Below are 25,394 nucleotides of genomic sequence, written 5' to 3'. Positions count from 1 at the left end.
ACAATCACTGGATTCCACCGGTGCTAACACTTAACAAATGAAAATAAATTTTACTAAAACTGTGATAATGTCATTTTCTAATAGTGCCTCTCCTTCATGAACCAATTACACTTTCAACGACTTATCCTTGCACAAGGTCTCAGAATACAAGTATCTTGGCGTCATATTTACCACTAACATGTCCTGGTCAAAACACATTAACTTCATTTGCACTAAAGCACTCCGGAAGCTCAGGTATTTGAGGCGCAATTTCAACAGTTCTCCAAAGGAAACTAAGTTACTAATGTATAAAACTTTAATTCGCCCAATCCTTGATTATGCTTCCCATGTCTGGAACCCTCATAAGCAGTGCGACATTAACTCCATTGAGAGCATACAACGAAAATCTATTAGGTTCATATATCGTCGCTATGATCACTATTTTTCACCCTCTCGTGCCTTATCTTCTTTGAACCTAACCCTTTTATCCATACGCCGTCACATTGAGTCATTGAAGTTTCTGCATGGCATCGTCAATTTTTCTTATCGTGTCTCGCATCGCGTATATATTCCTTCAGACATTCCTCGGTCAAGTAGGAGTCACCATAGCCTTAATATTAAACCTTACTTTGCTCGAACTAATACATTTAAATACAGCTTTTTCCCATGTACTATTGAATTCTGGAACTTAATTCCCAGAACAATTAGGTCACTGCCATTAACCCTTTCGCTGTCACGGACGTACCGGTACGTCATTGCGCTTCCCCCCCACGGTGTCACTGACGTACCGGTACGTTCTCTATCGTGTGTTCAAAATTTCGCGCCTGAGCGCAAAGCAGGCGCTCCTGGATTGGCCATGCCATCTGTTGACTCTTTCTACAAGTTCGTATATTCGCTCCGACCTGTGTTATTCCATGTATTGAAGAGTACGGTGCGACTGCCACTCCCCACTTTCTCCTTGCTGAGTGGCGCGGTGGCTCCGCGTTCGCTGGATCATGCGTCGCGCGCGTGTGGTTATGGGTTCAAGGGTTGTTCTGTAATCTCCGCTGGTTTGAAGGTTTTTATTTTTCTTCTGTTGGTGTGCCTGCTACGGCGCGTCAAGTTCAGGCGCATGTGCCGTTGCCTCTCCAAAAAGGGTGACTCGATTGCTGCTTTCGCTCTCTCGCCGCACCCTCGCTTCCGACTTGCAGCAGTAAACGTAAAGCCCTTCGAACTTTGTTTAGCCTTTTTCCATCTCCCTCTGTCTTCTTGATCACGCAACGTCACATTTCTCTCCGTTGCGCGGGCGACTGAAAGCGCATCCTCCCTGCGCGCGGTTACTTTCGGACGGCTCGGCGCGCGGGACCTTCATCTGCTCATGGGAGCGGTGGCTGAATTCCGATTCAGAATACGAGCCGAGCTCGGATTCGGACTCGGACAAAGTCGCATGAGAGGAAGAGGGCTCCGCATCGTCAGATTCGGATGTTGAACGGATTTTATAGTCAGGCTGCTGATGATGATGATGTTTACTAACAACAGCTGCAGAACACTGAAATGTGCATATTGCATTGACTATGTTATTTGTATACCAATCATAATCAAAAATAAATTGCTATGTTCATTCCCTGTTATGCTCGTTCCCTGAAACCAAGCCGACACTGGGGGTGCGTCACGGCCAGAAACGTCCGACAGCGAAAGGGTTAAACGATTTCCTGTTAAAAGTTAACCACACCTGATTTTATGTATTTTCTTGTTGTTACAGTGTATTGACTCATTCTCGTTTTTGTACTGACTCTCAGTGTTGCTGTTATTTTGAGTTTCATTTGTGTCATCTGCCTTATTTCTTGTGAATTTTTAATATGTTATTGTTTACTTGTTATTTTGTATGACTTCTTTTTGTCTAACCCACTCCTGCAATAGCCCCATAAAGGGGCTGCAGTATGTATAAATAAATAAATAAAATAAATATGGGGAAGAAACTTGGAGGTTGACAAAGAAGCTCGGGAACAAGTTAAGGTCCGCGTGAAGAGTGAAGGAACGAAAACTGTTAGGCGTAACATTAAGAGACAGGAAGAGAGCGGTGAGGATCAGAGAGCAAACATGGTCAGCCAACATTCTAATCGACATTAAGAGAAAAAAAATGGAGCTGAGCAGGCCATGTAACGCGTAGGATAGGTAACTGGTGGACCATAATAGTTACAGAATGGGTGGCAAGAGAAGGGAAGTGCAGTCGAGGACGGCAGAACACTAGATGGGGTGACGAAATTAGGAAATTCGCAGACGCAAGTTGGACAGGGGTAATTGGAGATCACAGGAAGAGGCCTTCTTCCTGCAGTGGACAATAGGCTGATGATGATTATGATTACGATTATGATGATGATGACGAAGAAGAAGAAGAAGAATAGTGAAGTCATGTCTGCTTAGTAGAAATACCAAAAATAGCACCAATTTAAAGATATCCATCCTTAAAATGTGCTGTGAAACACATTGAAGTTCCAGTTAAGAATTCCTCAATAGCATCCCTCTAACTGCAACACCAATCCACTTTTTAGCAAATTTTGGAGAAAGATATCTCGAAAGCGGTGCTATTCTTGAGAGTTCTGCTAAGTAGACAACACTTTGCTTGGTTTCAACTCTGCAATTGCAATGTGTCCTAAAATTAATAATCAAAAAGTTAATCAGCCAAGTCATTCCAGAAGATTTTCTTGACTATAGTTAAACTCCTTCCCCTTTTTTGCCATTCCACAGAGGTTTTTATTGACAGCTGCATGAGGCATCATAAAGAAATTAGCAATGTGTGCTGCAATACACTGCACAGCAAATTACGTTATTTTTACTGTTAGCTGAGGACTATAACACAGAATGTTGCAGTTGGTTTAAAGTTGGTTGTTCAAAACTTAATATCCACAGCTTCTCACACCACAAGCACATTACCTCTAAATAAACTATAATTGCCAAAACTAGGAATTTTTTTGACCGACATAGTTTAAGAATCTTGCGAACCACAATATGTGACCTTCCTCATGAAGCTGTCCTTGCAGTTAAATAAATTAGCCCAACTACCAATAAGCTTTTGATACAGTATTGTGTCCACAATCTCTGCTAGTCATAGCAAATCACTACACCCGTACGTAAATGGCAATATTACCAGAAAACTGCTTGCAATGTGTTGCCACCAATACAGCCTTCTAAAATTGCACTTCTCAAGGGGGAACACAGTGCAGGGAGCTCACTGGCTTCAGTTACTCTGACCCCATAAAGGTAGGGGTTCCTTTATGGGATAACGTTAAAGGATAAAAAAGGGATTATGGTACATTAAGGGATAAGAAAAGAGCAGATTGGGTGAGGGAACAAACGCGAGTTAATGACATCTTAGTTGAAATCAAGAAAAAGAAATGGGCATGGGCAGGACATGTAATGAGGAGGGAAGATAACCGATGGTCATTAAGGGTTACGAACTGGATTCAACGAGAAGGGAAGCGTAGCAGGGGGCGGCAGAAAGTTAGGTGGGCAGATAAGATTAAGAAGTTTGCAGGGACAACATGGCCACAGTTAGCACATGACCGGGGTAGATGGAGAAGTATGGGAGAGGCCTTTGCCCTGCAGTGGGCGTAACCAGGCTGATGATGATGATGACCATCAAAACTTCTAGGTCTGCTCCTGTCTGCTCAACCTGATTAGGGCGAGTTGGTTTATCCTTAATGAATATTGAAGCAGCGCAATGGGACAAGGACAAGAAAAACAAGAAAACAACCCCAACTATATTCGCGGACAACTTTCTGTGGCTAAGAAGGGAAAGCTACAGGGGTGGAGCTTCTACGAATGTGTTACCGCGCCAAGTAGTCCACCAGCATGTGACAGTGCTTGTGGTTGCTCGGAACAGACGGTGAATCGACACAGCTTCCACGTGTGATGGTTTCGCATTTTCCCAGATGTGGAAGAGAAAAGCCCCAAAATAAACTTTTACATACAGTGGTGTGTTTTTTCTTATTTAACTGTTGCTAATAAGGTGTTTATGGTGACTCTTCCCCAGCTTAAACTAACATGAATGAAATGCGGGACTCTTTTTAGAAGCGTTCTCACTTGTGCATGCTTTGCCTCTGTAGCTTTCCCTTAATAGCCACAGAAAGTTGTCCGCGAGTACAGTGACTTTTTCACTGGTGTTAAAAAGAAGTTGCCCTATTTAAGGACAAAATTTTAAAAAAGAAGATATTATACACTCACGTTGGTAATGGCATTAGGCGCAGCTCTGTGTTCAAGCAGCAGGTTGATGATAAGTGTGTGCCCTTGTTGAGCTGCCTGGTGCAGGGGTGTGTAGCCATGCTGTTTGAGAAGAAGCATTATGACTGAATATCAGAAGACCACACCTCTAAAGCACCAATGGACAGGCTTCTACAATAAATACTGTTCACCCTTCTAGGATCATATCCTACGTCAAGTCCCAAGCATGGGACCATTATAACACTGGATACAGTTTAATTCGAAAAGAAAAAAGACATAGTGCAAGCATAGTTATCACATACATACCTAAAGGCAAAGGTGCTCACACATAAAACATGTGAGACATGTCTGAACACAAAAGCCAGCATCAAAGATAAGCAAGTTGACATGCTGCGATAACAGTAGAAAAACAAGGCAAACACAACCTCAGCTTGGTGCCAATGCTTCGACAAGGAAACTTCTTTTCATCAGGACAATTTAAGCCCCAGAACATAGTAGCAGCATAGGTGATATTTTAACAGTGCTTTCTTAAAGGGGCCCTGAACCAACCCTAGGGCTTGGTGAAATAACATAGTCCGCGGGTAGCATACGCTGCTGTGGACATCTCGGCTAAGTTTTGTTGTCGTACGCAGTGCGTGGAGAGCTGGCAAGCGGATTGCAAAGTCACCTTTCTCTCAAGCACTCTCTTTTCAACAGAAGGCCCTGTCCTCACTCTCTTCTGGATGCTTTATTTTGTCATTCCCTTAGATGGCTGCTATTGGCTGATAGCTGACATCAAGCTGAGGTCGGCTACATGGCATAGATACTGTGGCCGCCACTGGGTGCCGTCACGAGTCCACTGGCTAAGCACACTGCGGCTCGATAAGGACAACTGCATTTGGCTTATGTTTAGCACATCGTAGGCACCAAAGGCGGAAGTTGTGGCATATACGTTAACATCCAAAATTAAACTTGAACTGCGCTCCACAGTGACATTTAAGAAGGCGGAGCACGCCTTCTAAATTGTGGGCACGGCCCACTGTGCTGTAACGTTCGCAGTGCAAGGCATTGAAGAAGGAACGGGAGCACAGTGGAGGCCGTGTTTGATCGCCCCACTTCTGCTGAATGCATTGAAGTACTTTTTGCAGCAAAGCATTTCTGAAATAACCTATTTTCACTTCAAATGCCTTTCTCCACTTCGATAAAAATTGGTTTAGGGCCCCTTTAAATGCAGGTGAAACAGATCTCATCAAATGTTGTCTCACATCTTATCCAACAAGCAAAGCAGTAAATGGGTATGAGCTTCACAAAGATTGTTTTAACAGTTTTTAAGCTGTATGCACATTATTATTATTTTTTTTTATAAGCAAGAGACAGCCAATATGCCAACATGTGTCAATATTTCTATGGGATAGCTGGAATCAGATCTGTTAAAATAATTTATTTTATATCCTCACACCTATCTCCGCTATATAGATGAAATCTTCATTAAATGGAAACATGGCATTACCCTAAACATATTCCCTAAACAATACCCTGAACACATTCATTAACCATGCTGTCACCTAACAAAGTTCACCACCATTCACTACTCTCCTATTCAAATTAACTTACTCAATATGACTGTTTGTTTACATAAAACATTGGAAAACTGAAAATGATGATTTACAGAAAACGTACAGATAGCCAGCAATATTTAGATTATACTAGTCACCCCACTGTAAGCGAAGTATGTTTGTCAGGCAGGCAAAAAATGAGGATCTGTAGCAACAATTATTACATTCATCCTTTAAATAACCTTAAATCTTCACTGAAAGAAATTATCTACAAATCTCTCTAAATCAGGCCTATGAGCACATCCTTAAATTAGAAAGGAAGACAGCAGTAGCTAACAAAAAGCCTAAAGCTAACTCCAAATGGCTGCTGGGCTTCATAACAATATACTCCAATGTGCTCCCAAATATAAACAATGTACTAGAGAAGTACTATCCAATACTATCAAAGGATGACTGCCTTATGAAAGCATTCTCTGAGGAACCAAGGGTCATCTATTGCCGTAATCTGGCTTAGACATGATGCAAATGCCTATCCTCAGTGTACTGCCATTTAACAGCCTGTTGTTGCACCTGGTGCAAAATTTTAGTGATAATTGGACTCGGATGCTTGCTTCGTTGGCCTGCTGTGTTGATTTTGAATGCCTGCAGTGTTTGCTCATGCTTCTTTTAGGTAAGAAGGCTCACAAACTATCCAGCTTTACTTAGGAGCTTAAACAGCCATCCCTCGCATTGACATCAATCTTTACAGATATGGCACTTTTTTCATTTGTTTTTGCTATGATCTAATTGATTACTATGATCTAATTATTTCTGTGATGCACGCCAGACTTTACTGTGTTGTCTGCCTTTGTTCACTACAAGTATTGCATAAGCACATTTTTGTTACTGAGCATAATGTTAGCCATCGTTTATTTATTATTTGGTTGAAATTTACAGACCATCTGTGAATTGCTCGTTAGATCCATTATGGATGCTACACGATTATTGCTACGTTTACCTTTTCTTTAATGTATCTTAGTGCACCCATGCTGCAATCTTTTCTATCTCTCTCTTTCACTGCCTCAATTGCCTTTGTCTCCTGTCTATGCTGCATCTGTGCCAAAAGTGCCCCTGCCTGCTTGCCAAACTTTGTATCTAGGGGGCCAGGCCCTGTCAAGCTATGATACCCAAACTTTTTCATGTTATCCAATTTCTCTGTAGAGATATAAAGATTTGATGAGATGATAATGATGTTCTGTAAGTGGGCTTCACTGTAGAGCACTGCAAAGTGCCATGTTCATCTCAAAAATCACTAAGCGTGTGTACTGGCTAAAGCTGAAAAGTTACTAGGGTGCATAAAAATTTTACTCCAAGAACACTGGTGTGTCAAGCAAGTGAAAAAGTTTGCGAAGTAGCATAAGGTTGCTCTCCCTGTGATAAAAATGAAAGACTGCTTACCGATGTAGTGGCATTCACATTGGCACCCTGACGCAGCAGAAAGCGAATCATGTTGGTCTGTCCAAAATGGCATGCCACGTGCAATGGAGTGTAGCCAGCCTTGGTCGTTGGATCCAGGGAGGCACCATGCTTAGCCAGAATAGTTGCCACTTCCACCCTGTCCTCTTGAGCGCACAGGTGCATGGGTGTCAGCCCATTCTGCAATAACGTAATAAAAAAGCCAGACAACAAATGTCATGCGCTACTACTCCTTTAACTACTGTGAACCCACAATAATTAAAATTTGGATAATTAAAGTTTTCAATACAGAACTTTTTCAGGTGTTTGCTTAGTCCGCTATGTTTTAACTGCATGTTGCATCTGCTTAATTCAGACAAGCACAGTAAATCATGGATTTCCCTTCATTCTAACTTTTGGCTTTCTAGGGCATAGGGATGTAGCCAAAAACAAGGTTGATATGGAAACATATCCAGGCATGAATAGTCAAAACGAGCCCACACGATATTTAGGCTGCCGTGTCTGTTGATGAGCACCATTGCAAAATGAAAATGGCACCATTAACCTGGTCGCCACGAATGCAATCTGCTCTTTCGTATATATTTTTGTACGACTTTCGTATAGCTGCTCCCCATAACCTTTTCTCTGTATAAAGTAAAACCTCTAACTCTTTCTGTACCGCGGACACTAGGCATCATTAGCCAGCTAACAATGGTTTGAAGCACCACTTTCAAGGCCTTCCACACCGCTCAGACACACTGCGCTTTCAAACGTGAAGGAGGAGAACTATATTGTTTTCTAAGCAGTTTGCTTTTTCCCCACCAGGCGTTAATTTTTTAACGCACTCTGAAGTTTCGCAATTGTCAAAGTAGGAAGCAAAAATGGCTGCCTCCGGGAGCGGCACGCACGCTTCCAAAGATGACAAAATTTGCGATTCCGCTGCATCTGCAGCTGATTTTATCGATGGATCGAGCAGCAGCAAGTCTGAGGATGCTGCCTTTTCCTCTGACTTTGATTCTGAGAGCGACGATGGCGCAAGCCAGCCCGGAACATTGGCGGCCACAGCCTGGCACACCAAACTATAGCGCTTGCACTTAAATTTTTGTACAGTAAAACCTCGTTAAACCGTACCCGCTTAAACAGTAGCTTCGTTTTAAAAGTAGTAAATGTTAAATTGTTAAAGTTAAAATGTGTTTTGTATCCGCATAAACCCTACCAGCTTATTGCGTACGTATCGGTTAACACGTAGTGTTTCCACTTTTCGTCGCGCAAACACGGCGGTGCGTCGTCTCCATCGGGCGGCCCAGCAGAACAACAAGCCTCAGAGATCGGAACAATGGCCTCTAAGCACCCTGTGCATTTGCGCGTGAAGCCACATCAATATCAACATCATTTCGGCGCCGTGCCAGAGAGTGTTGTGGCATGGTTGTGGCGTCGTGCAAGCGAGGACTTGCGTCATGCCGAAGCTCGGATAAAAAAGACGCCGGGTGCTCAGCATAGAAGAAAAATTAGATATTGTTCGTGCTGTTGAACGTGACACGAAGTCAGCGCTGGCACGCGACAGGGATCTACTGTTGAGTACAGTCTGTGGCATTTGGAATGCGAAGAAGTTGCTCGGCAACGCTACTGCAACCGTGAAGAGATGTCGGCTACGAGGTTCTACTTTTCGCCATCGTTGCCTCGGTTGATGCCGAAGTGTGGACTAGCAACAGTGATGAGGACGACACAGAAAGCAACAGCACGGGCCATTCGGGCCTGACAGTGGCAGAAGCTGCGCGTTACGTCAGCCTCATGAAGGCAATCGTCGCGATGAGAACAGCACCCCGAATTGAAAAGGTGCCCCACAACTTCAGCAATGCTACCGCGCCTGTGCGCAGAGAATATGCAATGCCAACGAGGAATCTGCCATGCGAGTGTTTGCCGAGAAGAGGGAGCTGGCTGAAAAGCTGGCTCACAGCTTCAGCAAGTTCGAGGCCACTGTTGTCACTGCTATGCCACCGCTTTTGTCGTGTGAAGTGAATAAATACTGCATGTTTTCTTTTTCCTTTCATTGCACTCTCTCTGAGTTCCGTTTTCGACAGGTAAGTGGGCGATCTCATGCTATTTTGGTTAAGCAGTACGTACTTTTTCCGAGCTCCGGTCAACTACGGTTTAACGAGGTTTCACTGTAGTAGAATATCTGTTCAATTAAATTTTTAATTTTTTCCAGAGATGCCAGAGACGGCAATAAATTTTGTATATCTTATCATTTTTGTTACGTTTTTTTTTTAAATAGATACAAGCGTCCTTACAAACGTTCAATTTTATTCCACAATCTTGATTCTGGTAATTTATATCTTTATGACATACATCTGGTTAATAAAACTTATATGCATGAAAAGTGCATTCATTCTGCTTTTTGTTTATGTATTACATGAAATATTGAGTGCAGTAGTTCCTTCAGAAAAGAAATCTGGTGTAACCTACAAAAAAACATGTATTTTTCCCTACGGCAGGGAAAGAGTTACCGTATTTATTCGCATAATGATCGCACTTTTTTTGTCAGAAAAATTGACGCAAAATCAGGGGTGCGATCATTACGCGGGTTAAATTTCACGCGAAAAGAAAAAAAATTTTTTTACGTCCCGCGTTTGCTGCGGGACACCAAAACAAAAATGGCGGCTGGCGGAGCAAGCCGAACGCGCTGAACGATATTTTTTTTTCTTCTTGTGAGTACATTACGTGCATTGAAACAGTTTCTCCCGTATCAGTAATGAATAATATCGTTAATATCGGCAAGTTTGCGGCAATAAAGTAGCCATGTCCACTTTGGGGGGACAGAAACAGATGGGCGCACTTAGCTGCCAGTGACAAAGAAACACAGGGCCGGCATGCTGCGGAAACTGCGGCATCTGTCTTCACTACTATCCTAATACGGCACGTTTCCGCTAAGGGTGGGTGAATATCTTAGCTGTGTTACAAGCGTCAGCGTATGAATAGGGTACACATTTAACGCATCACTGTAAACGTGGCTACTATCGTTGCCGCTCGCGATTTGTTGCATGCCCACGAGTGCAGATGAGAAGAATCAAAAGGCGCCTTTTTTGTTGTTGTTGACCACAACCATTATAAAGCCTACACATAATAAAGGCAAATTTGGTTGCAGCTTTTTTTTTTAGTCATGGAAGTGCGGAAAGTGATGAAAGTAATGAAATGAGACATCTACTTAAGAATGTTTGGAGCGTGCAGACCGCTTGGTTTGTCTTGAAGAGTCATTCGCGTAGCATTCAACAGATGGTAAGCGCGATAAATATTAGCTAGACTTGGCACACAACATATTGCTGCAGCAAGTTCGGGGTTCGATCATTACACGGGAAATAAAAAAAATCGAATTTTGACGACAAAATTCAGGGGTGCGATCATTACGCGAGTGCCATCATTATGCGAGTAAATACGGTAATATGCACCCACTTAAAATGTAATGATGGTTAACCCTTTACCTCCCGTTGACAAGTATAGTCATGAAATTTTGTACCAATATAACTAATGATGACTACAGTCATCATAAAAAAAAAATAGTCCCACAGTGAACCTATGACGACTATACTTGTCCTATTGCAGCTAGTTGCGATTCCTGACACTAGATGGCCACACTTGTCCATGTTGTGCCATTTGTGTCTCACCTTTCATTATATTGCCGCCTCTGACAACCCACATAAAGCATGGCTACCTTCTCAAAGCAAGACAATGAAAGTGCATGTAAAAGAAAGTATTTTGATGCCTCCTCATTAGACCACTGCTTTGTTGTTTTGCTCGTAAATAGAAAGAGATGTGTTCTCATCTGAGGAATCTGATGACTACTATTCTATGAATGGCCCAGAGGACCTTGCAGCTGCCCGTGAGTCTACCATATGAAGACAGCCTACTAACTGCTTTAGGAACTACATAAAAGTAGCCACTATTCATGTGCATGTTTTTGCGACGTTTAGCTTACTTTTTCTTCGTATTCTCTTTCTTCATCGTGTATCGAGCGCTGCAAAACGCTTTTTTTGCAAGACACCAGGGCCATGTATTGAACCCTTCTTCAACCTATCTTATTACGCAATTTGTGAAATAAAGAAACCCTACTGATGTGGAGTAATGGTGCTGTTTTATTCAGAAAAACAAGCTTTACAAACTGAGTGAAAAAAAGAAACAGGTAAATTTGGTACAGTTTTCTTTTTTTCGTGGTAGGGAAAGGGTTAAAATGTAGTTGCAAAGAATCCTCAACCCAGTCATGTGCCTATCGGTTAATGCGTACCATGATCACTTTTTGTCACATAGAGGCTGACTGTGCCATCTTGACTCACAGTGTGGGTGACACCTTGCTATGCTATGCTATGCTAATTTCAGGAACTGCAGGGACCGGTGATGCCTATACAGATAAGGATCTGAAATGAAAGGTGTGGTGTCGGCCTTGGCAAAGAAAATAGCCACCGCCGAATGCACCCGCACGACCTGTTTCCAGGGGTGTAGCAAGGGGCAGGGAGAGGTAACCAGACTCATGCTAGACACCCCCTCCACGAAATTTTTATGTGCCAGGCACCCACCTGCGCAGCCCCCCCTCTCCTTTTCGTCCCCAGTCAAGTGCATGCCCCCTGTTTAGCACCTGTGTACGTTGTTCTCTCGTTATCGCTCATTCAAGTTTTTCATGCTAAAAAATTGTATCATGCATGACCCCTTCGCAAAAAGAATTCCTGGCTATGCCACTGCCTGTCTCCACCAACCCTATCGCAATAAGCACCTTCACTATCTTCACATTCGACAGCACATGTGCCATAGTGCATAGTGCCATTGGAAGTATACTGCATGTTTTCAAGAGGCGATAAACCAAAGATGCTCTACTATCTGTGCATCACTTGCAAAAACGAAAGCAGCCCGCAGTCGCCATGTTCACTCAATAAGCTACATCAATAAGCTATGCTCAGCGTCCGCTGGCTCAATAAGCACTCATGCACCACATGCACAGCCGGCAGAGATGTGGGCATGAAGATAGTTCACCACACAGATGCTCGCACGAAATGCAGGTGCAGTCTGTCGGCAAATACGCGCACATCCCAACACAAGGACAGCATATGCTTTGTAGAAGACTGGCTGCATACAAATCGCATGGGTTCATCACCACCACACAGCAGCAAGTAGTGTTTCACACTACTTGCCAGAATAACTTTTCACCACTTTGCAAAAAAGAAAAATAGAATGAAAGAAAGCGAGAGACCTTTTAGGCCCATATGTTAGGTAACATTTAACATGCTGTCCCATTACTTTCTTTGTTGGTGGCAGTAGGCATAAAGAGATGCAAATTCATACTAGCTGGTTAGTGCATACTATTGTTTAGTGTGCAGTTATGCTACATTCCCACCAGGAACATATTACCGAAGTTCCACTTATCTGTTTCATATAACAAGCTCTAATTCTGTCTTGGAGTGTATTTTTCAACATCGTAGAATTCAAATTTCTGCTAATTCGAAGTATGTGGTCACCATTCCGTAGGAGTTTGAATGCAATTACAGTTGACTCACGTTAATTCAAACTGAAATAAAAATACCCTACTGCAACAGCATAGATCTACAATAGCTGTATTAGGTATCCTGTATAGTGTATATTAACATCAAATGCATTTCTCGACTTTGATAAAATGTGGTTCAGGACCACTTTAACAGCACATTTGATGAAAATAAGATAAACTAATAAATCGAGGATCTGAAAAAAACTTATCTGGACAAGGAAAATCATGGTCGATAAAACACACGTCGTCAACCAAGGCAAAATATACAGTTAAACCAAGATATAATCAACTTCAACATAATGAAATTTTTGATATAACAAAGTATTTAACTTTTCATAACCTCATGTCCATAGAACACCATGTCATTAGAACCTCAATATAATGAAGTGTGATTTCAATATAACGAAATCTCACTTCCGCAGCAAAGGAATGCCAAGACAATAAATGAAAACTTCCGTGGATGCAAAAGGTCAAATGATTGAATTACAAGCGGCTGCTTGCAAACGCAGCTCTCAAATCGTGCGCGGTGCTACAAGGGCAACCGCCGAAGTGGAGCCGCATAATGTTACCTATGAAGTCCAAGTGCAATAACATCCTATCGCGCCCCACGCACTTTGTGCTTTAGGTGCAAGTGAAAGTGTGCAAGGGCGTGACAAGAAAGATGGTGGCGTCACGCACAAGTGCCACCTCCCCATGCAAGCAAAGGGAAAGAGGGAGAGGGGAGCGAGCTCCCAGTAATGAAATCAAGCACACACGAGGAGCAGGGGAAGGGGTAAGTTGACACGCATCGCGATTTCTGGCATGCGTCTCGGCCACGGCGGCGCATGCCTGTAAGCGCGGCTGAGCGCATACGAAGCCACGCACCCTGCTTTAGAGGAAATCTGCCATATGTGCAAAGAGTGGGGGTGCCGAGACAGCGTGGCATCATGTAAGCTGTCTTCCCACACGTTTAGTGTTGACAGTTGCGTAATCTCGAGTTTCGGTGACCCGTCGAAGCGAGAGGCAGACGAAGTATTCAATCCTCGCTGCGAGCGCTTTTCATGATAGCGTCGTCCCAGTGCAGGTGACGCTATCAGCTGCGGGGGCGGAGTGGACACGAAAGCGTGGCTGGCTTCACTTAACTCGTGCCGCCTACGTGAAGATATCATCAACATGGCATGAAACCGTATCATTCGTCGCCGACTCTCAAATTCATCAAAATTAATTGTCTCCTCATTGTAATTAGCTTTTTTCGATTGCCAGATAATTCAGAAAATCCTGCAGCCCTTTCCCATGCAAGAAAAATCGATTGGCGACTGTACTAATTTCCATAAAAGGTTGAATTTCGATACAACGAAATTTCCACCTAACGAAGCAAACTGCCAATTTTACCCACTTCTTAATGACAAGATTTAACTGTACTCAAATACCCTTGCAAGAGCTGAAAACGTCTCTTATTTCAATATATTGCGCCTTGGTCAGTGCCATGTGCTTTATTGATTAAAATACACTATCACCAGCAGTGAAGCAAAATATAATGTCACATAAAATGTTTACTGGCACTAAGCTTTCCTAAACACAGGCTTTATAAAAAGGTCACACTGGTGCATGTCTTATTCATACCTTGGCCTTGGCATCACAGTCAGCCCCATGCTCGACCAGCAAAGCAGCCAGGTCGGCATGGCCTTCTTGAGCTGCCAAGTGCAGAGGTGTGAAGCCTGCCCGTGACTCAGCTCCTGGCTTGGCTCCGTACTCCAAAAGGCTGCTGGCTATGTCCATCTGGTCTTTGCGTGCCGCTACGTGTAGTGGTGTATACCCTGAGAAAGCACAAAACGTAAGACTATAAGGCATCTATAAGACAAAGTTTCCAAATGGAATGAAAAGAACTCTACTTGAGCGGAATAGCATTTCACACTGACCAAATCACACAGACTGCAGTGAAGTGCATTCATGTGGTACTAGCAACCTAGGAGGAAACTCTGGAACCAGAAATGGTGAACTAACTGGCATCTGATAGGTGGTATGCATAAGTGAAGTTTACTTGGTCACACTTCAACCATGCTCTGGCACTTCAACAGATAAGTAAATGAAAATTGAAAACCCACACAGAGTCTACATGTTAGTTTACAGGTGATAGCCTCTGCACGAGAACCCTGATGTGGTTTCAAAGGCGTCTGTATATTCAATTCTCTAAAACATGCACTGTCAGGGCTGGCTACTCCGAAATAAGAGATCTGCAAAGAGCAAACCTCTGCTAGTCCCTTTGTTGTCAATATCAATTTTATGGTTAAAAGTGAATTCAAAGCGAACTGTAATAGTGCCAAATAATTCTGAAGCGAAAAGTTCAAATAATTGTGAGGTTTGCATAAAATTTTGACAAAGCAGCTTGAAGATAACAAAACAACAAAGAAAATGGAGTCCTTACTTATGAAGGTGGAAACAATAACATCTTAGGAAACAGCTTATTTTGAAAGTTCAAGATGCTGATATATACAGGGTGTCTACCAAGTTGACATTTCTAAATTCCCTGAGTTTTCCAGGTTTTCCCCGAGTACCTTTGCAAAATTTCCTGAGTGATGCAGAACTATGTTTTATGTCAAGACGGGCTGAAACCATATCGTCCGATGCTGTCACTCTCTAGTAAGCATATGAAAAAAATTTTAAAAAAAACAACTTAATCCAATTTGCATACTTAGGAGTACTGTTTATGTTATTTAAAAAGGTAATAGAAGGGAGGGGTTAGTAAAATGCACACAAAATAATATGTCTTCGAAAAAAATTGCAAATCGAGTTGGATATTCTCAAATACGAATAAAAAGGAGATGCATACAGAAGCAAACATTTTCGAATGTGAGCTATTTCTATCAAATGATAACAAGCTCAGTGGTATGAGGCCCAAACTCTGTCACAATTGAGATTCTCTCTCAACAGCTCGTAAGTCAACCTCAACTGTCCTGACATACTCTCAGCCCGTGCACGATGCCTCAGTGTTATGTTTCACTGCTTTAAAGAGTTTACTTTGGTTTGCATGAGGGACACCTGCATCTCGGCATCAGCCAACACTGTTTTTTGAGCTCAAGCTCCTTCAATACGGCAGCAGCACGCTTCCTTTCCCGTTAATTCCCCAATACGTAGGTCCTTTCTGTTCTTGTCCTCCTTCCGCCACTCATTCGCCCCGTAGACCATTTGATTCATCTTCTTGATCAGTTGCACAGTCCACATCCAATTTTTTTAACTCCCTAGGGGTCACGAAAACGTCCAAAATATCGGCCAGTTGGAAATATAAACGCATGTCACTTACTGCCCTTAAGGACTCAAACCACCACAGGCACATTTGTAAACGCCCTGAAGGCCTGTCGGTACATGTATTAGGCATATCGGTGCTTGTACTCTGACAGCAGATACCGGGTGCACACGTGTATAATTAAGGAATACATACTGTGTCCCGTGGCAACAGCCCCTTGCCACGCGTGTTATGCTTCACTGCAATACTTTTGCATATGCTTCACCAAGTAACATTTCTGTACAGAGGCAAAGCTGACTTTCAGGAACCAGTGTTGTGCAACGCATTGTGCTTTTAAAGCTTCTAAGCCAACAGCGAGAACCACAAAGGCAGAGTCGGTGCAATTGCTGACAGCAGTGAATCCTGTCAATGAAAAACACGGCACCCAATGGCAAAAAGCTTAATAGCGAACGTCGAAGCAGCTAGGTCTAGCGTTGCGCAGTGGTGGATACGGCTGCCAGCGGATCTGCGTGCAAGAGTGCCGATTCCAGGCGGCGAAGTAATCAAAAGGGTAGCAGTGGTGGCTTTGATTAATGCAGTTTCGGACCTGCAGTCACGGCAAAACGCCCGGAAAAATGGACGGAGAAGGGCTCTTGTGTCCAAAATTTCAGACGTTCTGATACATTGACTCAATGGGAAACGTGGTCGTGCTGCAAAGCCGTCCAAATTATCAGGCATCCGGAAAGTCGGTTGTTGACTGTACACTGGCAACTCCTCCAGCCAACAACAGGGCGTCAAAGACGATTCATTACGATTTCTGTCTGTTACTCAAGCCAGCATTACCGTGACTTTCGACTCTTTCAATAAAATTACAGCTAATTTTCCCTGATAGAGGCACAAATTCCCTGAGTTTTCAACGAGTTTTTCCAGACTACTCAATATCCCTGAGAATTCCCGGTTTCCCCATTTGGTAGACACCCTGTATGTAGATATTTTCACGAAAGAAGACGTTCAGCGCTTTTTACATAGTAGGAATAAATTCAAGGCACCCTTCTCTTGGCATATGCACACTCTCAACACTTTATTCCAGAATGAAAAAAAAATTAAGCTAGCACTATTTTCTTTCGTCAGAGCCCCACATTCGCAAGTGCAATGTTCAAACCTACATGAGCTTTGCTCGCTTGCGGGGGAGCAGACTTGCACATTCAAAGCCCGTTCTCGCTGCAGGAACCACGCATAAAAATGCATTCGCGTCACCAAATAAAATTTGATGATACAGGCCTAAACTCCTAAAAATGTACACAGCATCCAACACGCACAAGAACTGCAAGACCGAGACTGCAGCAAAACATGCATGCATACATGCCACCAAGCCATGTAAACAGCCACGGACAGTGCTTCTCTGCGCCGTCCGTGCCGTGCTGACCGAGCAAAGAGCGACAGCAGCGCCACGAGATCCATGAATCTGTGGCGGGTCCACGCAGTCACAGAAGTTTGAAAACTGAACCTAATCTAGTAACGTTGGTCTGAGGTGTGTCATGCTTAAACATGATGTGCCTATGTCGCATGCGACTGATTGTGCGATGCTGGCAGTTTAGCCTGTGATGTGCAAATTCAGTGCAGTGCTTTCTACCTGCACATCCAGTCCAGTAATTGTTTAGATGAACATGTCGGCCAGTCGTCTATACACCCAAATGACATTTCTACAGTCCTTAGTCATGTGTATAATCTAAGGCTTTTTCACTGAGAGCCACTCAATAAGCAGCAAACTTCTCGCGAAGGCTTGTTGGCCACCATCATGTTGGCCAGTAGTATATTTTTGTCATGGCCAACACTACCTAGGCTGTTAGGCCTAACAAGCGCTGCTTCACTGGGTGTCAGCAACCAAACTTACGGTTGGTGTCAAGTTGATGCAGATCTATTCGCAGCAGCTGTATGGCTCTCAGGAACACTAGAAACAACCTCACCAATGAAAGCGAGAGTACAAGGGTACATCTGAATAAGTTTCTTCATGGGTGCCATTTCTATGACATCATGTGCATGGATAATGCCTGAATAATTGAGCGAAACACCATATGGCACCCGAAAGTTTGGTTGCCATTATACATTGGTTCAATAATGAAGGTAGTGGTGCCACAGGGATGTTCGATAATCAAGCAGGTCCAAATATTGGGTGGCGACTGTAAATAAATATTGGTCTTTGGTTTGTTTTGGCTATGAGCCATGGCAATAGTAATGAAACTTGCTTACTGAAACCGAAACTGCCAATTGCATGTTTTCAAATTTATATTTGTTTGTTCCAGATATAGCAGACTTCCATTAATTTGAATCCAGTTAATTTGATTTTTCGGTTTATTTGATTCTGACCAAAGGTCCCAGTTGGGGCCCATGCATTTCTATGGGACCCAACTTTCAATATTTCAATCCTGAAATTGGCCTTGGCCAGATAATTTAAACTTGGTCATCACGCACACGTCTAACCCCAATGGTGACTGCAGTGGTGACTCCAATAGTGGCAGCGTCAGTCTTGGCAGAGCTTAGGGTACAAGGAATGCATCGAACACATGTCATTTCCCGTCGAAAAGGCCTATATTCAGCATGCCCCAGGAAGATTTCAAGGCAAAAAAGGTAGCTCACAATGAATTATTACAGTATTTACCCTATTCTAATGCACGCCTCTTTTTTTTCTAGAAATATCGTAGGAAAATTACTTGCGTGGTACAATCCGATACGAAACCGAAACCAAAACTGCGTTCGCAGCAGCTTACCATCAGTGCCAGCCTAACCAGCGTCATCAACATTGCCATCAGAAGATGAGACCATGGACGACAACAAAACAGTTCTCGCATGGCATAACTAAAGCCCCTGCATCCACGCGCCACCGCCGCCTTCTTAAGTAGCGACAACCTTTGTTGTGCGCCGCCTTTTCCCCTCACACCAAATCCGGTTCCAGTATTTCCGGTTCCGGCGTTTCCATTTCCTGGAGTTGCACTGCGGGAATTTCAGCTTTGACTGCTGTTAGACGATGGTGAGACGCCCACGCGTGCTTAGCAGAGCTGTGGCAGTCACCATAAGAAGAATGCAAAGGGGACAAGCTGTTGTATTCCGCTGAAGTAGTAGTTCGCGGTCGCTGTTTTCCAAACGCACGAAAAACGGCAGTGGTCTCCAAGCACCCAGGCCCTACATTCCACTGTACGTTGTCGCTCGTGCCACAACCCGTCGCAGGTTGACTCGAAGCAGGGAACACGAGCAGATCGCTGGTTACAGTAGGCAGTGGTTCTTGGATGGAATCGCATTCACAGTTTCAACCGCAGCTCGTGCAATTAAAGCCTCTCCAGCGACGCGAAAGTAAACAACGCTAAAAAACAAAGCGTCACTTCCACTCGGATTAGGAAGCTGCAGCTACGTAAGTTCCGCTTGACGCCGGAAGCTAAGGGGGTGAGTGGGACAGGAAAGTGGAGGAGGAGGGCAGGTTGGCGGTACTTAACCTGGTCGGCGGAAACGTGTATGGAGGGGCTTTAGGCATAACAACAACGACGTGCTGCTCTCAGTACGATTATGAAAGCGCATTCAAACGATAAGTTATTTTACATGTTAAGCTAGAGGCAACAAGTCACGTCACATGAACGAAAGTCGACTGTACTTTGAAAATTCTGACTACTGAAGTTCAAATTAAAGTGAACACCAAACAGAATAGTATACAATCCACTATTTGCAAAAAATAGAATATTCCCACAAGTCAACACAGCAGTGCTGCGATGGCGCAGAATGCCAAGACTTTCCACCAAGAATGCAATGCACATATCTCAAGGCACTGTATTTCCAGATTATGCCAATATCTTTTCCTTGACAATCATAAAATATTTGTTCCTTGGTCACTGCTACCATAAATAAAGTGCCCCAAAACCACGATGTGAACCATGGTGTGTACAATGTAACTTCAGTCAACACTAGGGTTATATACTGCAATCTGACTTCCTTTTGCTCCTGTGTGTCTCCTGTTTATTATTTTTAAAGAGTGTTTACCCCGAGTGATTAAGAAATAAACTTTCAGGTGTTAGTGCACCCAGTGGTAATCCTGTCCACTCTGTCCTCCGTCTGGCACAGTTTGAAAATGGAGTTACTGTTCTTGCGATTAACATATCCCACTGCATTACATATTTCCAAAAATATAAGCACACATCAGTTGCTGGCAGTGCACTGAAAGTAATGTGAGCATGACAGTGTGTTGAACACCTGAAAGAACAAGCATGACAAAAAGCAAATCGGTGAGTGAGAGTGTAATGTCCATACAAGAGATTATCAAGCACTCCTTTCCTCCGACAGTTGTGGCACTGTGTTCCCTGTTACAAAATGCCATTAGCATATGCTGAAGCCAAGCCTACAAACCATTGCGTGCTGCTGAATGGGGCGAGGCACCTTTCTCCAAAAGCAAGAGAGCCACATTGACATGGTCGTAGTGTGCAGCAACATGAAGAGGTGTCACTCCATTCTGGAAAGGAACAATTGATCTTCATTATATGACGCAAGCGAACTATAAGTAGGCTAACCATTTAAGCAGCAAAAGTGCTGTTATAAGTGAAAGCTTACAGCTGCTACAAGGTGCAGATCCAGTTTTTTTTTTTTTGAGGGGGGGGGGGGGGAAGGGCCGGGGTTCTGACAGAGATGGGATTGATGATGATAGTGGTGGTAGCTGCACGGATGATGATCAATAATAATAATAATAATAATAATAATAATAATAATAATAATAATTTTATTCATGTCCCAGAGAGCATTATAACGACACATTTCATTTTCAAACTAAAACGTTGGCATTAAAGCATGCCACTTCTGTGCTGATCCCGAAGCAACTGATTTCCTGAGGCATACAGAGCCAGAAATAATGCAACTCTATGCTGCCAGATTCTCTTCATTATTCATTAATCATTTACTGTCTCTCCTGAGCAAAAGAACAATAACAGCGGGGAAGAAAAGATTTCAAGAGTTTGTCAAGTGCCATACGTTGGCACTGCACACACAAATTTTAAGGGGGAGGGGTTGTCAGGACATCTGCACATCCCCCCCTGGAACCATGCCCGACTGCCAATACCTACAACCCATGCAGGAATCAATACATCAATAGTGGACAGTACTCATAGAGCCACGCTGTGGAAGAAGAAGAGACTGGACTAGCGCCATCAGGCATATAGGCTCGACAATGCCACAACATCAACAGAGTCACCTGATAAATAAATGGCAAATCTTTATGGGCCTTCTATTCCTACATAAGTCTATTTGCAATTATAAATGGCCCTGCACTGACCAAAACACAAACACACCACTGAAGTTGTCTTTTAAAAGCTAAAATTGTGCACAAGAGTCCAGAAAAACATTGAGCAATATGTAGCCTTGTGTAGTACCTAGTTAATATATACAATTTTCAGGTTAACAACCATTCAATTTAGGGCAAGAGCTGCAAAGATGACATTACAATACAGTAAGCATATATATATATATATATATATATATATATATATATATATATAAACGAGAAGAAAGGGGGTTAACCGAGAGGCCCGACTTTTATTAGTCATCTCATAAGAAGCCAACAAACACTGGCATCAAGGATAACATAAGGGAAATTACTTGTGCTTAAGAAATGAAATAAAGAAACGATAAATTAATGGAAATGAAAGTGGATGAAAAAACAACTTGCCGCAGGTGGGAACCGATATGATATCGGTTCTTATGATATCGCTTCTTATGATATATATGTGTGTATATATATATATATAAGCAAGGAAATTTGATTTTGATTGGTGCAGCAGCCATTCTGACCAATGTGCTAGAGCTTCAAGTATGTCATGTAGTGGTTGCCAAAAGTATTCATCATGCAAGAATTGAAGTACACTCAAACCTCATAATAAAGCTGAAGGGAAGCCAATATTACTTCGTTATGTGCACTACTTCATTATATCAACTACTGCCCATTAGTACTGCAGTATATGCCCAATGGCGTGTACAACTTTCAACATGCAAAGAAGACTACAGCTCCGCGGCCACGTATGCAATGAAATTTTAATGAAGCAACAGCAAAAGACTGTCCAGCGTGTGCAACGTGCGACTTTCTAGCACCTGATGCTTTTCTAGCGCCTTTATAATACAGTCCTTATGTTCCAATGTGATGGTCTTTCATTTCCAATTTCCACTTGGCTCACTCATATTGTCGTAAACAGGCGGAACAGCGAGGTGTTCAAGCAGCACGTGGCACACAACACAGTGCATCGACTTCTTGAGCAACCTCCACGACTTTCAGAGATAGTTTCACTTTCGCGAGATTTCGGGAACCCATCAAAGTATACGGCCAACAGAGCTTGGTATAGCACCAGAAACACTGTCAGCCATATAGACCGTTTTTTCGTAGGTGCCGCCATATTGTGAATGCAGTGGCGCCGCCTATGAGCAGCGCCATACTGGCTTGGGTGAAAGCGGTCTTTTGCATGGCAGGTATACGCTCGGCGGTAGGTTCTGGCGTTTGTTTTCACGGTCGTGCGGTCTGTTTAGTATGACGCGCGTATTCTACGTGGTAAACGGTTCTGTGAGACAAGCTGAAGTGGTTTAAGGCGTCATGGCCGGAATTTCTGCTGGCGTTGAGGTGGACGGAACACACAGCGCGATGTGTGCGCGCATATTTGAGCCTACAATCAGCCTCGGAGATCAATTGTGTATTTCTGAATGTTCCAATCATTAATGTGACCTTATTGCAGTATTATCCTCTATTTCTAAGCTGAGGTTTAGGAGCCATGAAACATACGCGACGATCGTAACAGCGTGGGTACCGTTCTGCTACGATACGAGCTGTGATGTTATACTTTGACAAGCGTTCAAACTGTTCGCTGCAGGTTACATTGCGTGACTACTTGGTTCGATGGATGAGGTTTCCACCCCTGAATAAAATAGTTTTGGCAAGTAATAGCAGCACACCTTACAGTCTGAATTAAGCTTTTCCAGCAAATGGACTGTTTACGAACTGCGCGAGCGTCCTAAGCAGTGGTAGGTGCTGGATTACATATATCTTTGTTCTATATACCGCACGGTCCAAGCATACGGCATCAGCGGTTATATATTTATAAACGTTGTGCGGCGTGACTATGCGAGGTCCTATTACGGCGTTAGCCCGTTTTCTCTTGCTTTTTCGAGAAAGATGATGATAACTGAATTTTTTTTTTCGGTTGTGTTCGTTCCGTTCTCTACGACGCACTCACACGTATTACGGAAATTTTGTCCTCAAAAATAGGCATCGCATTCTTTTTATGCGATCCCTCTCATATATTATGGCTGTATGCAGGCCAAAAAGGCAATGCCAAAGCGCACAGCTTACATATGTATCGTGCTGGTTCACCAACCGCAGTGATCGCTGTGTTGAGCAGCGCCATCGGCCTCATGCAGGAAGGCTAGCGTAGACATATGGTAATTTGAAGCCTACTAGACTTGAAATGCGCGAGAACGATGCCGGTGCATCACAAATATTTCATAGTGCCTGCCGCTTAGATGTTTCGTGGTTGCCTTAGGTTGGCCGTGCACGAGCATGCGCTCTTATGCTTTATGTTTTACTCCCTACGCCAAGCGATTCGATAATGAGCAGATTTACGATTTCATGCTGCTAATACAGAGACACCGGTTTTCTTTGTTGAATTAAAACAGATATAAGCAAAATAGTTCACAACACAGACACACACCGCGACTGATAATGTGCGTACGCCGCGGCTGATAAAACGCGTCACATTTTTGCGCCCCCAAGAGATATTTCCGCCTACTGTAGTTACCGATGCACCGAAAGGCTTCCCTGACGACCTTATATGAACGGACATGGCGTAAATTCCGCAAAGTACCATCTAAAATATTCCGAAATCGTTCCACAGCACACGACAGCAATACTTCCAAGCAGCGCCGCGCCGGATCGCCCAAGCCAGAGAGGAGGAAAGGCTCTCCGCGCGCCCTATCCTCCTCGCCCGATGAAACGGTCTATACGCACACATGTTCGGCGTGTGAAAGCGCAACTATATGATCCGCCACTCTCTCGTGGCCCCGCGGCAGTTGTGGCTCTGCTGTGTGAGCATGCCGGCTTTGCTTGGCCAGCTCGTGCCGATTTCACAAAACCTCGCAGGTCACACCTAGCTTTGTCAGCCAGCGCAGCATACCCCAGTGAGAGAGAAAAAGAGAGGCACTGCTTTATAACATTCCATGCACGAGCATCTTCAATATGTGGTGCAGCACAGCTAGGCGTGGCTTCCAAGATTGTGATCTCGGAGGGTGCACCTAGCGGCATAGCTTCTCCAGCTATGTGCCACAGCGAGAGAGGTGCAGCAAGATAAGAAAGAAGTGCTGCTTGTGCATGGCCATCTACAGCAGTGAGAAAGACCAGTGTTGCTCACTGGTGTATTTGACGCAAGAATTTTGAACTGCCACGCCGAACGAGTGCAGAACCCAGCAGAAAGCAATATGCTTGGTACATAACGGTCGGTTATTTTTGGTTTCAGAAAGGAATCTAGTTCGTTATATTCAATGGCAGAACAAACTTACTTTGTTAAAACAAGATGAGTTAAAACAACATTAATCTCTAGGGAAATTTCAATGGAGATTGCATTAACTTCATTATATCCTGTCTTGTTATAACGTGGTTCAAGTGCGTATAAAATAACAAGAAAAGATTTCTGGGTAACGTGACAATGAGTAAAAAATATAGATCAATGCTGGTCCAAGCATACATGGAGTGACAAATCAGCATATAGATTATGTGCTGTTTCTGTAAGAACTTGGACTAAGCAATTTAGCACCAGATTAGTAGAGATCAAAAGTGAAAGGATTAGACTTAGCTATAAGGTCAAAATTTATGTGACGATAAAGATAAGTATAGCTACACAGCTCTCAATCATGAGCCCAGTATCAGACTTTACCACAAAGTATGAGGCTCAAACACGTCAAGACATCAGTCTCAAAATGTTTCCTTTCTAGGACCTCCAGTTCTAAAATTATGACTGTTTGCCATGTTCCAGAAGGAAAGGTACTGTAATTACTTCCAAAAGGTGGAAGAACAATGGACAAGAACACAAACAAGCTTTGTTTGTGCGATACTTGCAATCTGCTGTTTAAGGCCAACTGCAATGAAATTTCGCTTTGGCCAAATTGATAATCAATAGTAGTAAACACTACTAAAGCAATTTTGGCAAAGCTGCAGAGCTGGCAATTGTCTAATTTTCTTATCAGCAGTCTTTTAATAGTGCCTAAGCAGACGACACATGCACCTGGTCGTTATAGTGGATCCACACGACGGACTGCTCCGCGAAAATATGTTCCACGGACACTTATTCCGCCGCCCGTTCGGCTGCGAAGTGCATCCAGACGACGGACGGAGTGAGCAGACGACCGCGCCGGGAAAATAAAGATGGTGGCACCGCCCAAAGCGACTACCGTCCGCCTCGAACCTGTCAAGTCGTTGTCGTCCACTGTGTTGCCCGTAACTTTCAAACTGAGG

The 25,394-nt window shown here is 43.4% G+C and overlaps 1 protein-coding gene across 1 annotated transcript in view; it reads right to left on the bottom strand.

Annotated features, from left to right (window-relative positions):
* LOC126548445 (uncharacterized) overlaps window positions 1–25,394 on the bottom strand; it is a 338,395-nt gene that overhangs the window by 252,834 nt on the left and 60,167 nt on the right. The window contains exons 14-17 of the mRNA XM_055063629.2: window positions 20,267–20,369; window positions 14,278–14,471; window positions 7,152–7,349; window positions 4,183–4,281 (exon numbers count right to left, since the gene is read on the bottom strand). Coding sequence (XP_054919604.1) covers window positions 4,183–4,281; window positions 7,152–7,349; window positions 14,278–14,471; window positions 20,267–20,369 — 594 coding nt within the window. The remainder of the gene's footprint in view (window positions 1–4,182; window positions 4,282–7,151; window positions 7,350–14,277; window positions 14,472–20,266; window positions 20,370–25,394) is intronic.

This window comes from Dermacentor andersoni, chromosome 1 (genome assembly GCF_023375885.2).
Source record: "Dermacentor andersoni chromosome 1, qqDerAnde1_hic_scaffold, whole genome shotgun sequence".
Taxonomy (NCBI): domain Eukaryota; kingdom Metazoa; phylum Arthropoda; class Arachnida; order Ixodida; family Ixodidae; genus Dermacentor; species Dermacentor andersoni.
Note: the sequence above shows the minus strand (reverse complement) of the source record. Positions and strands in the feature narration are given on the sequence as shown.